Raw genomic sequence first — 12529 nt, 5'->3', positions numbered from 1 at the left:
GAGCAGGGCAGCACGGCGGCGTATCTCTATCTGTGCGCCTGTCTATATATATATATATATATATCAATTAATCAATCAATGTGTTTGTGTGTGTATGCGTGAAAGGGAAAAAGAAAAAAGCGGGTCGGGTAAGACGATGGGGCGGTCGGTGCGAGAGGGGCAGCGAAAGGTCGGCGGCAGCAGAAAGCAGATACACAGCCGCGAGAGCAAGCCGTGGCACCGCGTCCACCTGGGATGAAAAAAGCTGTCAGACAATGAAGACAATCCCTGCAGCGCGTGGGGTGTGGGGCAGGTCGGGATAACGAGAGAGAAGAGAAAGGTGTGTGTGTGTGTTGGGGGGGCTGTGGTGTCACACGCCTGCCTACATGACGTGTCGCTCTTTTTTTGTGCTTCAGACGCTGCGATAAGGCCCCCGTAGCCGAACGTAGCGTCCGGTGCGCGTGTCTGAGTGTCGCAACGGATGCTTGGCGTTTTTCTTTTAGCCGTGGCAGCCCGCTCATTTCGAGGGGAGGGGGTGGCGGTGGCGCCAATGAAAGAAGGGAGTGTAGAGGAGGAAGCGGCAGCTAACGGCAACAAAACAATCATCTGATGCGTACGCAACGAACCGCCCCGCCCCGCCCCCCCCTCTCCTCTCTCCCCTCAGTGGCGAGCGACATGCACTTGCTTTCGCCTTTACATCGGGCCTTTCTCGCCGCGTTTTCTTTCTGTTTTTTTTTTCGATCTCTTCCCGTATGTCTCGTACACCTGCGCTGGGCACGTGGGCGCCCGTTGTGCAGCGACCGCGCTGCCCGACGATAAACGTAGGCAATGGAAACTGGAGGAAGGGCAACGGAAGCGGCGGATGAGGAGACAGCCACACGAACAAAAAAAAGGAGACAGAAGGTCGCGACCGGCAAAGGAGCAACGCCGATTTCAGCAGCGCTCGTGCGAATCTATGGAGGACGAGTCAGATGAAAACGAGCGACCGTGATGGACTGCAAGGAGGGAAGCCGCTGGCGGTGAGGGTCGCGGGCGCGCACACCGGCACGCAAAAGCCGCAGCTCCTTTGTGTGCCGCTAGGCGTCGTGTGCCCGTTACGACGCAACGATTCCCCCCTCGTCTTCTTTGAACGTAGTCAAGGCTACGGATTGCCCATCTTTTCTGCTGCTTCTTCCTCTGCTCCTTTGCGTTTCGTTAAACATGACGCTGGTGTTGCCCACACACACACACACATACACATTTTTCCTGTTTATTATTTAATCGATGGTGCGCAAACCTATACACACATGCATCCTCAGGAAAAAAACAGCAACGAAAAGTCTTCCGCCCGCCAATGTGCGCAAGGCGACTGCCTTCGTGGTCGGTATACCCCCCTTTCCTGCAGCCACCATGCATAGACGCGGCCTTTACTCACCGTGAGCGCCGCGCCGCACCAGGCTTGAAGTGACTCTCGCGCTTCTGCTCCATCTGCCGCTTGATGCCTTGTGACTGCTTTCGGATGCTCTTAGCTAGAGCTGATAGACTCTTGCTCCGCTGCATTCGCTGCCCAACCTCGCGCACGTGCCGCGCCGTCGCTATGGCTGCCTGGCGTTCTTCTTTACGGCGCCACTCCAGCAGCCGCGTGACCTCATTCTCCGCCGCTGCTCCTCCTTCGTGCTCATCGTTCGCGCCTGAGGCATCCTTGGACAAGGAGGCCGTCATCTCGCCTTCGCGCCTCACCTCGTCAAGCAGGTCGGTGAATTGATAACGCTTCAGTTCTTTCTTTGCACGCATGCGCTCTGCAAATTCAGCCCGTGTCTCGGCGGTGGCGTCGGCACCGCTGCGGCGCATCTTCTCCTGCAACTCACGCCGCTCCTTCCGTTTCTGCGCCGCTGATTTGACCTGGTGCCCGCCGCTCATGAGAATCTCTTCCGGCAAGACCGTCTTCTCCAGGACGCTGATGCGGCCGCGCACCGCTGGGTGCTGCCGCATCATCTCCGGCGTCGCGTCAAAGTGTTTGAGCGGACTAAAGCGGCGGAACTCGTCCTCGGAGTCCACAAAGATGATGTGCTTGTTCTGCGGGGCAGTCGATGTCAGCGCCGCGGCCGCCTCTTCGTTGAGCAGCTCGGTTGCCCGCTGCTGGTCCGTCTGGGCCTTGAACTCGAGGTACTGCACATTGCGCCGGTTGTGCTCGATCACTTGCTGCAGGTCTTTTTTCCGGTCAGACTCCACCAGTCGAGCCCGGCGCTTCTTCATACGGCCGCTCGCCACATCCATCACTGCCTTCGTCATGCCGATGTTAAACTCATCCGGGTTGCGCTGCGCGGCGGCGCGCTTGATCTCCTCCAGGCGGCGGACCTTTGCCTTGCGCTTCTTGGCGCGGAGAACGTGATCCTTATGTTTCTCAAGCTGACCAAGATGCTGGCGCGACTTGGGCTGCGACCGTTCCAGGTGCGTCTTGCGCTTGAGGTGCTTGTCAAGCCCGCTGGCGCCCGGATTTCGGCCTTTTCCCTTCGTCATTGTGGGCTAACGTGTACTGGAGGTCTGCGGGAAGGTAAAGGGAGGAGAGGGAGAGTGGTGGTGGTGATGCGTGCCAAGGCCGAAAGCTGAAAAGACGTGGGGTGCCGCTTCAGCTTCCGATGCCTGGCATTGAAGAGTGCGTGTGTGTGTTTGCGCGCGGCGAACGTGCACAATAGTGCCCAGCATGCGCCGAAGCGGGGAGAGGTGACAAGTCGCAAAGACGCGCCGACTTGAATGCTCTTCCTTCCTCTATCGAGGCCTTGCACGTTGCCCTCTCCTCCACCCACCGAACGACGCCCGCTCGAGCTAATGACGCCAATCTACCTCCTTGCATTCGCACCACATCGGTCGACCTGCATGGGAAAGTCTCTACCACGCGCTGCTTGAGCGACGACCCTGCAGCGACACCGTTATACTTGCCCTTGTTGCCTTGTGGCGGCAAGCACGCTGGTGCGTTAGGGTCACTGCGGGCGACGACAATCCTTGTTTGCTTCGCTGCCGTTACACAGAGGCACGTATGCCAGCTTACGCGCGGGAGAAGATCGAGCGAGGTTGGGAGGCACAGCGATAGTGCATTCGGATGAGGCGGACACGCGCCTCTTCTGTCCCCCTCGCCCCCCTCCCATACACACACAGACACAAAGACTTGCTCCGACAAAAAAAACAAGAACAACGACCATTAGGCATTATATCGAGACATGGGTGAGGGCCTGAGGTTAAGGGGAGTGGGCAGCTCTCCCCGGAGAGGGGGGAGGGGCGGCGGGACGAAGACACGTGTGGAGGCAACGTTCGTGGAGACGAACAAATGGAATACCTTTCACACGCCACGCGTCCTCTCTTTCGCAGCCCTCAGAGCTCCAGTGACTTGGCGCTCGCATCCACCACACGCACCTCAGTCGACTGCACCATCTCCGCGAGCGCCCGGCAGCGCCCGGCGAAGAGACGGAGACCTATGCGCAGGATCTGCGCCGGGTGTAGTTGACCGACGCTTTCGATGTGAAAGACGACGTGCGTCTTGTCCTTCTGCACGCGAACGCGCACGCCCTCGTCAGTGGCGGACGCAGCGGCCACGCCGTCGCTGCGGAGGCACTCGCGGCATAGAGTGCATTTCTCTGGGGCCACGACGGTCACAGCCGCGCCCTTCCGGCCGCCCTCGTAGCCAAAAACGCCAGCGGGGCACGAGTTGACAAGCGCCTCGGCCGCCGAGCCGGTCAATCGCTCACACAGCTCGACGGAGGTCTTCATCTCGTAATAGCACGCCGAGACAGGGCTCCACTTGGCGTGCACCGCACCGAAACCCTTTACAGCGATCGCCTTGAGCTTGAGACGCTGACCAGGGCCCAGCTTGGTGAGCAGAATATCCGGGTGTACAAGGAATACGGCGTCCTCATCATCATCGGTGCACTGCTCGGGCGCCCCTGCCGCGCCGGCGTCTTCCTCGCTGCCTGTGTGGGCCGCGCCCGCTGCAGCGCCAGCCTTGGCGGCGCACATCTTCTCTTGTCCCGGCAGTGGCACCCACTGCAGCTGCCGGCTATACACAGGCGTCACCGTCGCATCCTTGGCGCCCATAGCGTCCAGCTCAAACAAAAGTACACGGCTTGGGTCAAGGTTGCTAAAGCTCGCCTGATTGCTCTCCGTGATGTACTGCATCTTCATCACCGGACCCGCCACCGGGACGAGGCCGAGGCGGTGCGACAGGAGCTCATCCAGCACTGGGCTATCGTTTTCTTCAATCAAAACACGGTCGAATGCGAGCGTCGGTACCTCTGTCATCAGCACGCGACGGAACAGGTTTGCAATGGGAGGGCTCACGTGCTGCATCTCAAACGACATCCTCTCTACCCGCCGCGTCGACCAAGGAAAGCCGTCCGCGGTCGTCCGCACGTGACTCGCCCCGCCATGCGGCAGCGCCGCCGACGAGGATGCGCTGCCACCGGCGGCGGTGACGCCCTGCGGCTCCTCCTCGTTCTTCTCTCTCTTCACAGGCGCCTTGGCGGCAAAGCTGGAGGGCGGCAGCCCGGCGACGGCGGAGACGATGCGTATGTTCGACACTGTTGGTTTGTCTGGCTTGGTGGTGGATGGAGCGCTCTTACCGCTGCTGTAGGCGTACGTGTGCGGCGAGCTCACCGTCTCGGTGTTCTCCGCACGGTGGTAGCCGATCTGGACTTTATCCACATCTCGGCGTGGCGCGGACATGGAGGCGCGTCCTCGATGTCCGGAAGTTGGTGTGCACCGTCGCTCCTGCAGTAGCTGCCTACGCACAACCCGGCAGCGGTTCCCACGAGCAAAAAGGGAGAGTGATGCGAAGACACAATCACACGCGAGTGCCGAAGCAAGCGGATGCGGCTGCCGCAACTGCTATCTCTGAGGGGAAGGGCGTCGCTCCAGCCAGCAGCATGTGTGCACCACCCAAGAAGCAATGAAGCAGGAGGGAGAACAGAAATCGTTGGTTAGGGAGCAGAGGGACACAAGACTCAAAGAAGGGCTCGGCAAGCACGTGCATACAGGACACCGAACGGAGCCTGCGAGCCCGAGCGCGCCCCGCATGTGCGGCGTCGATGCAGAAGAATTCCCCTTCCAAAAAAAAGGGGAAAACGAAACAAAGAGCAGTCTCCTCGTCTTCCTCCCACTCTCTATACCATCGTGCGCACCTCGGTGTAGACGTGTGTCTTTCACTTTAAAATGTAAGCGCCGCCGTTCGCAGTGCATCGAAGGGGAGCGGCCTCTCCGTTGTCGCGTACAAGTACGACGGCGGCTGGCGTTGCCTTTCGTTTCCGTGCGACGTGCCTCACGCACGCATCGACTCACACCGACCTCGTGTACGATTTGCTTTTGCTTGTAAGGCATCTATGGCGCGACGCGCTTAAGTTAACTCACCTGAAAAATTAGGTCTTCCCACGCCGGTGCGCCAGGCAAGGCGCGTACGACACCTCCCCCCTTTCGCTGGCGTGCTTCCGCGCACCCCTCGCATACTGCATTGCGATGCAACACACCATCGCTCTCTGCTCTGCCACCCGCCCACGCACCGGCTTCCCCCCCGCGCCGCAGCTTACTGGCGCCTGCAGCGAATCCTGCCGCGGCGCCGGCTACTCGGACGAGGATGAAGATGAATCAGCGCTTCCGCTCCCGTCGTTGCCATAGACGTCCTCCGAAGACGAGAGGACGCCGATCCCCCTCAGCGCTGACGTCGCCGCATTGCCTGCCGCCGCTGCTGCTGCTGCCACGGGAGCGTCGTTGCCGTACGCGCTGGGGTCGTTGAAAGCGTCGGGGCTGGTGGGGTCAATAACGGCGCTTTCGATGATAGCTGCGGCAGCGCCACCGCCGCGCCGCAAGGCGTCAGGGCGGCCGGACTCCTCACCACTTGCGGGGTTCACGGTGCGACGGCGCCGCTGCAGGTGCCGCTCAGCTTCTTGTTGCCGAAGTTCCTCGCGCCGCTTTCGCCGCTCGCGCTCCTGGCGCTCCGGGTCGTCGATAATGCGGTCGTTCTTGAAGAGATGCACCGTGATTTTGGTATCCCCACAGCTGAACTTCTTCAGCGCCAGCGCACGCGCCTCAACGTTGCGGTTGGGGACGTCGATGCGTGCCACGTGACCCACAATGGTGGTCGGACCAACGCGCATGTTCAGCAACTCACTAAGGCTCTTGGCCAGGAGCAGGCGCACGTTGCCGTACTTGCGGATATCTGGAACCGGGTACACGAGCACGGATGGCGGCCGTTCTTCGATGGCTTTGGCAGGAATGGCTGGCGGAGGCCGATGCAGAGGCGTTGCTGGCAACCCCAACATCATCGCCGCCATTGCCGCCGTTGACGTTGCAGCACTACCCAAGATGCCACCGAGACTGCTGCCAACTGCAAACGAGTCGGCGGCCGGTGCAGCAGGGGGCGCCGGCCCCAGCAAGGCTAAGAGCTCCTCAGCTGTTGGCGGTGCTTGTTGGAGGCCGAGACCGAGGGATGACTGTGGCGGCGCTGCCCCCGCGCTGTCAGCGCCGTTAATGACGGCGAGCAAATCTGCGGCCGTGGGCGGCGGTGGCATCACGCCAGACGCTGTGGCAGGCTCTTGCTGTATACTACTCGAGTCGATGCTCGGCGGTGCCGCCGAGTGTAGTCGCCCAAGGTTGCTAGCACCGTCGGACGATCCGCCCAAGGCAGCCATCTTCATGGCTCGCAGCTTGTCCGCGAGCGTCTCCCCTGCGTTGGTCGACACAAACGGTGTGCTGCCGCTTGCTGGTAGTTGCACCGCGGGCACGGGCATCGGCGCGGGTGCGGCAGGGGCAGCACTTATAATAGAGGGCGCCATGTCAGCCGGCTTGGCCATAGTCGGTGCGGCGTTAGCCTGCGCCCGTTTTGCCTCCTCGATCTTCTCCGCCAGCGTTGGGCCGGCGCTCTTCTTAAGGTTGATCGCGGCGGACTCGAGCTGCAACCCACCGCCGTCGCCGTCACCATAGCCATCCATGTCGCCCTCGCCAATCGGCACATCATGAACTGCGTAGCCGTCACCGAACGGGCTGGAGCACCACTGCCCATTAACCTCACCATGGGCGCCGCTGCCCCAAAATCCGCCGGCATCTGCGCCGTATACGCTGCCGTCGACGTTTACTTGCATGCCCAGGCCTCCCTCCGCTTCCTCTTGTGCCGCCGCGTTCGGGTCCGGCAGCCCAAGCTCCTCGCTTAACTCCGCCTCAAGGCCTTCAAGGAAGCTGATGAGCTCCTCCAAGTTGTCACCGAGCACCTCCATGTCTGGCGCTGCCTGCCGTAGAAGGTACAGGTAGTACTCGTGGAACTCGTCCTCGGGGTTCAGAAAGCCGAACATGTCCGGGTTGTCCCGCAGCAGCTGCGCCTCGGCCTCACGTGTGCCCTTGGCCGCAACACTCTTGACGCACAAACGAAAGATGTGATCGATGTCCGCCGGCGGCACCTTGCCCGAGTAGGTGGCCTGCACGCCACCAACGTCGCCTGCAGCAACGTCCTCCTCCTCCGCAGCGACGCCCGTGTCCCCGTTGCCGAGCTCGTTGCCCCCCTTGGCAGCCGCCGCTGTTGCAGCGCTCTTGGCAAACGCCTGCCACTCCGCATTGGATGGAACGACGACAGCGGCCGGCGTGCCGGGCCGAATTTGCCATTCGTAAAAGCTGAAGAGACGCTGCCGCAGCGCAGCGACTTTGGCCGCTGCTGCCTGTTGCTGCTCGTCATCGCCGGCCGCCGCCGCCGCTGCCTCTTTTTGCTGCTGTTGATGCGCCACGACCACCCGCTCTTCACGCAGCCAATCACGACCCTGTTCGTGACGACGCTCCCACCACTCCCAGGCCTGCGCCAGCTCACTCGCCGGCGCGGACGCCGCCTCTGCCGGCGACTGCTCGCTGCGAGACGTGGCGACCCCACGCGCCAAGGCGGCGAGATGCACGCCGACGTGTGCGCGGAGCTGCAGCAACCACTTTGCGGTCGTTGCACGCATTGTGATGGAGAGGTTCTGGTCCATGGTGCAGACAACCTGGTTGCAGTGCACGGTGTCATATGACTGCACCGAAATGCACGTTGGCGGCAGCTGCGAAACGGGCGGTAACGCACGCGCGCGTCGAGTCTCACGCCACCGGCCGGTCAGCACCGACGACCACCCGCGGCAACGTGTCGGTGCCTTGCGAGGACGCTCGTGGAAGTGGCCGCAGAAGACCGCGGCCGCTGCCTCGTGCAAAGGGTCCAGCTGCTCCACAACGGTTGCGGCGACGGTAGACGATATGCCGACCACAGCCGCCTCACGCGCCGCCGCGTCAGCGATCGACTTGGCCAGAAAGAGAAACGGCCGACCAGCGGCTTTTGTACACTGCGCCGCATCGGCGAGAACACAGTCGCTGCTGAAGCTCGCCACCCGGCGGCCAGTGCCAGCTGGCTGAGACCCGCTCGCAGGCGGCTCACTAGCACCAGAGGTGCCGGAAATGCCGGTGGTGGACACGCCATCGTACAAGAGACCGATCCCGTCTTCGCCCGTTGGGACCACGCAGCTTGGGTACAGTGCAGCTGTGATGCATGCGTGGAGGGCACGACTCGTGGCCGCCTCCGGTGACAAAGCCACCATCGCATTAGCGAGGGCGCTGGATACCTGTGCCGCGCTGTCGAACGTGCTCTGCTGCACAGATTCTACGCACACTCTTAGATCTCTCGCTGCTGCCGATTCCCCAGCGCCGGCGCGACTGCTCTCGCCCTCTTTGCCAGAACGCAGCAGCAGACCAGAGGTTCGCATCAGCATGCACAGCTGCACTTGGGTGTCGAAGACGGTACGCAGAACCTCACCGGCGACGCCGCATTCCTCCAAGAAGTCGCGCTCTGCCTCTGGCTTACCCTTTGTGGAGCACCACATCTGATACACGTTGAAGGCGCTGATGACGTCACTGAGAGAGTCGCGCGAAAAAAACAGCCGCGCTTCCGCCAAGAGCGCCGCCTGCTCCTCCACGACCCCCCGTGCTGCATCCGACACATCCAACGCGCGCACGGCTCCAGCGCCCTGCAAGGAGAGCAGGTCGCTGCAGCACCACAGCGCACCCACCGCTGTGAGAGCCGCCAGAGAAGGGCGCAGTAGGCTGCCAGCAATGAGTAGTCGCCCTACTTGCAGAGGTACCGGCAGACACAGGCACAACACGGCCATCGGCTGCAGCACGAGCTGGCCGATCGCGGGCGAGCCAGGGGTGTGGTCCACGGCGAGGTGCCCGGCGGCGCGCAGGTAAGATTCCACCGAAGTCATGATTCGTCTCACCGCCTCGTACCGCGTCGCCGTCGCAGCAGGCACACCGATGAGCTGCGACGCAAGGATGGCGGACACCTTGCTGGCTACCAAAGATCCACCACCACCAGCACCGCTTGCATTGCTCCCTCCTGCAGCGGAGAGTGAGAAAACCGCTCGCTGCAACAAGGCCGCCTCCTCCCGCGCCTGCAACACCTGATAGAGCTGCACGTAGCGACTGAATGGGAGACGAAAAATGATGTGTTGGGCGGGGTCAGCACTGAAGCGGCGGTGGTGCGCTCCGTGCAGGACCGACTTGGGAATCAGCTGAATCACCACGGGGGTAGAAGATGTGCTGCCCCCACTCCCGGCCGCGGCGGACGCCACTGCCGTCATCTTGGCCAGCTTTCGGCGGTGACGCAGCTGTGCTATGGTGCTGTACTCGATCACCACGGTGTCCGCCATCGTGGTTGTATCCACCGTCGTGTACCCGTTGCGCGCGCAGTCCACAACGAGCCCGACATCCAAGCTAAACGGCAGCACCGACTGACTGAGCTCGCTGGTCGCCACAATAACCCAACGCTGGCCCGCGTCCTTCACGGCGGTGCGCTGTGCTACCGCCATGAAGTCCGAAAAGGGCGAGTCTTCGGCGAGGGCGGTGCACACGCGCGACGCCGCCGCATCCCCCTCTGCTGACGCTCGCTGCACTTCTCGCACGGCGTTAGCGATGACGTGGACGTAGTGGTTGTTCGGTGCCACAATAACAATCGCCGAGAGCGGAAACGGACCCTGCGCAGCGGTGGAACCAGCAGTCTGGCGGTCGGCCTTGTCAAACTCATCCAGACATTGCTGAATGAGCGGCAACCAGTAGCGCCGAAAGGCGGCTGGGTGCGCGAAATCCGCGTCGCCGGCAGCCATGATGCGCGCTACCGCATCCACGTTTTCGGCGTACGAGATCAACGCCGCCTCCATCGCAGCGCTGTCGCCAATGAGGCAACTTCCTTCCCTTTCACTTTTGAGTAGCCACTGCACGGCCTCCTCCAAGTAAAACGTAGTGGTGGCCGTCACAAGCGCCGGGGCCGCCTGCAACACAAAGGTGGCTGCTGTGCACCTTGACGGAGCGAGAAAGGACAGCAGCGTTGTCGCACACGCCTCATCGGGGCAGTTTAGCACCACGTGCAGCTTGCGCCTTCGCCCACCATCGGGGCCCTGCGCCGTTTCAGCGTCGGGGCTGACGGCCGGCCCATTCGATGACGAGGTAGCTGCTGACCCGGTTGCCGCACCACGCTGGAACTCCCACTGCTGTTGTGCCGTGAGGAGGTCGCGCAGCAGGGAGAGGCACAACTCCGTCGACTCGTTGCGCAGATGGACGTCGTCGAAGACGACACATCCAACGTCCTCGAGGCACGGGTCACAGAGCAGCTGCCGCAGCATCACCTCAGCAGTGGTGACGACGACGCTGGTGCTTTGGGTCGTTTCGTTATGATTTGGCACAGCCGCGGCGACTGTTCGGGAGTGCTGCACATCCTCGCCGCGCTCCTCACGCAAGCGCAGCGTTGTGAGCCGTGCCGCAGCAGCGTTTGCACTCACAACAATGAGCCGCCGCCGCTTCAGCACCTCTGTTTCGGAGAGGACGATGGGTACTTGCAGCGTGCGGCCACTGCCAGCAGGGCCGACAAGGGCCACGAGGGCGTGGCTCAATACCGCGTCAAGAAACCCTATGCGCTGCTGGTGCACGGCGAACCGCTGGCGGTGCGGAAGCCACTGCCGCCGCATCTTTAGCAACTGAGTCATTGGCAGCGATTTGACGGTGGCAAACACAAACGGTGGCAGCGGTGCTAAGTGCCGCGTCGACGGCGCGGCGGTGGGCGCTGACGCCTCATCGCTGTTCATGAGCGCTGCGTACGCCATCGATGAATGCTGAAAGTGCAGCTGCTCCTTGGTGCTCATGGCGAGGGAGGGCGAGGACACGGAGGCCTCACTCATCGCTTCCTGCCATCGCCTCTCCCAGCGATTCACGTCAATGGCGCTGACGGGAACATCAAGCAGGTAACTCGGTCGCCGCGTATCCACACCACCAGCTGCCGTCGCGTCCGGTTGCTGCAGCCGATCGACTGCCGCACGCAGCGCGGCTACGGGGGCAATGGGGCACGCCTGCCTCGTCGTTGGGAAGGTGCTGAGGCTACACGACATGACGGGCGCTAGGGTGTGTGAGTCAGTGTAGGCGTGCGTGCGCAAGATGCCGATGATGGTGATGGTGACAACGATGGTGGCCGTATCGGCTCCGCACTGCCGTAAAGAGGCAGTTGAGAAGGAGCCTGCGCAGAGCGACGAGACAGTACGCCTCCCCCCTCCGTAAAAAAAAGAAGAGGAATGCCTCGCTGTAGCCCAAGAAGAGGGTTTACCGTGGGTAGTGAAATGGGGCCGGCTCCCACACAACCACAGACACGGAGGGAGAGGAGACAGAAGGGAGCACTGTAAAAAGACTGTGGGTACAGGGGTGGCTCGAGTCGGGGTTCCTGGAAGGCGTTCCTCTTTGTGTGCGGGTCTGTATGGCCGAGTCTCGGCACAACCCCCCTGAGTACAGTGATCGCTTGCACGTGTATCTGTCGCAGGAGGAAGACGAAGGCGACAGTTGACGACAGCCACAGTGACGATCTCCCAGCAGAGGATGGGAGGTGGTCACGGTGTCCAGAGACGCAGGGAGAGAGGGAGAGGGACGTTTCGGGAAGGGGGATGAAGCGGGTGAAGGAGAGGCTCCCAAAGTTACGTGTCTCCCCTTCGTTCCGTCTCTGTGCGCGCCTTCCGCTGACATGCGACGAGCACAAGAACAGGTGCCAAGTCCTTCGTCTTTTCATCAGCACCTCGACATTGGTGAGAGGCACGCAGCATACGCGGGCACGGCTCCAGCACCCTACCTCGCGTCACTCCACCAGAGGCAACGGGCGTCGCAAGAGACAGGGAAAGGGGGAGGGGCACTCTATCAAAGGAAGAAAGCGGTGCGGCATAGAGTGCGAGGGACGACGTCCTGGTAAGCCGCAAGTACAGGTGCTCGCATACACCAACTGCAGCTCAACGCGTGGGCCACCTCACCATAGGAGACGGCACCACTCGAGAGCGAGCGAGCCAGGCGATGCGAGCGACGAAGCAAGGGGCACACCGACAAGCGTCGATGCCACAGAGAAGGAGAGGTGCAATCACCAAAACGGCAAACACCGCAGTACCAGCGGAACGGCCGTGCACGACCACGTGCGCAACGAACGGCTTCCTCCGTCGTTCAGCACACGGCTGCGAATGTCCCCCCATCATGTCCGCGGATAGGATGCACGGATGCGACCACG

The 12529-nt window shown here is 62.0% G+C and overlaps 3 protein-coding genes across 3 annotated transcripts; all 3 read right to left on the bottom strand.

Moving 5' to 3' along the window:
- Positions 1-1389: 1389 nt before the first annotated feature.
- LSCM1_06257 (uncharacterized protein) lies at positions 1390-2478 on the bottom strand (the record flags this gene model as incomplete). The annotated part of the gene is made up of 1 exon (XM_067323688.1): positions 1390-2478. The coding sequence occupies one exon, from the start codon at positions 2476-2478 to the stop codon at positions 1390-1392; it is 1089 nt and encodes a 362-aa protein (XP_067179317.1).
- An 849-nt stretch (positions 2479-3327) lies between these two features.
- On the bottom strand, positions 3328-4674 carry LSCM1_06256 (uncharacterized protein; the record flags this gene model as incomplete). Its single annotated transcript, XM_067323687.1, has 1 exon — positions 3328-4674. One exon carries the CDS (start codon positions 4672-4674, stop codon positions 3328-3330), a length of 1347 nt encoding a protein of 448 aa, XP_067179316.1.
- Positions 4675-5564: 890 nt separating this feature from the next.
- LSCM1_06255 (uncharacterized protein) lies at positions 5565-11381 on the bottom strand (the record flags this gene model as incomplete). Its single annotated transcript, XM_067323686.1, has 1 exon — positions 5565-11381. One exon carries the CDS (start codon positions 11379-11381, stop codon positions 5565-5567), a length of 5817 nt encoding a protein of 1938 aa, XP_067179315.1.
- Between the last annotated feature and the right edge of the window lie 1148 nt (positions 11382-12529).

The sequence above is a fragment of the Leishmania martiniquensis genome, chromosome 19 (genome assembly GCF_017916325.1).
Source record: "Leishmania martiniquensis isolate LSCM1 chromosome 19, whole genome shotgun sequence".
Lineage (NCBI taxonomy): Eukaryota > Euglenozoa > Kinetoplastea > Trypanosomatida > Trypanosomatidae > Leishmania > Leishmania martiniquensis.
Note: the sequence above shows the minus strand (reverse complement) of the source record. Positions and strands in the feature narration are given on the sequence as shown.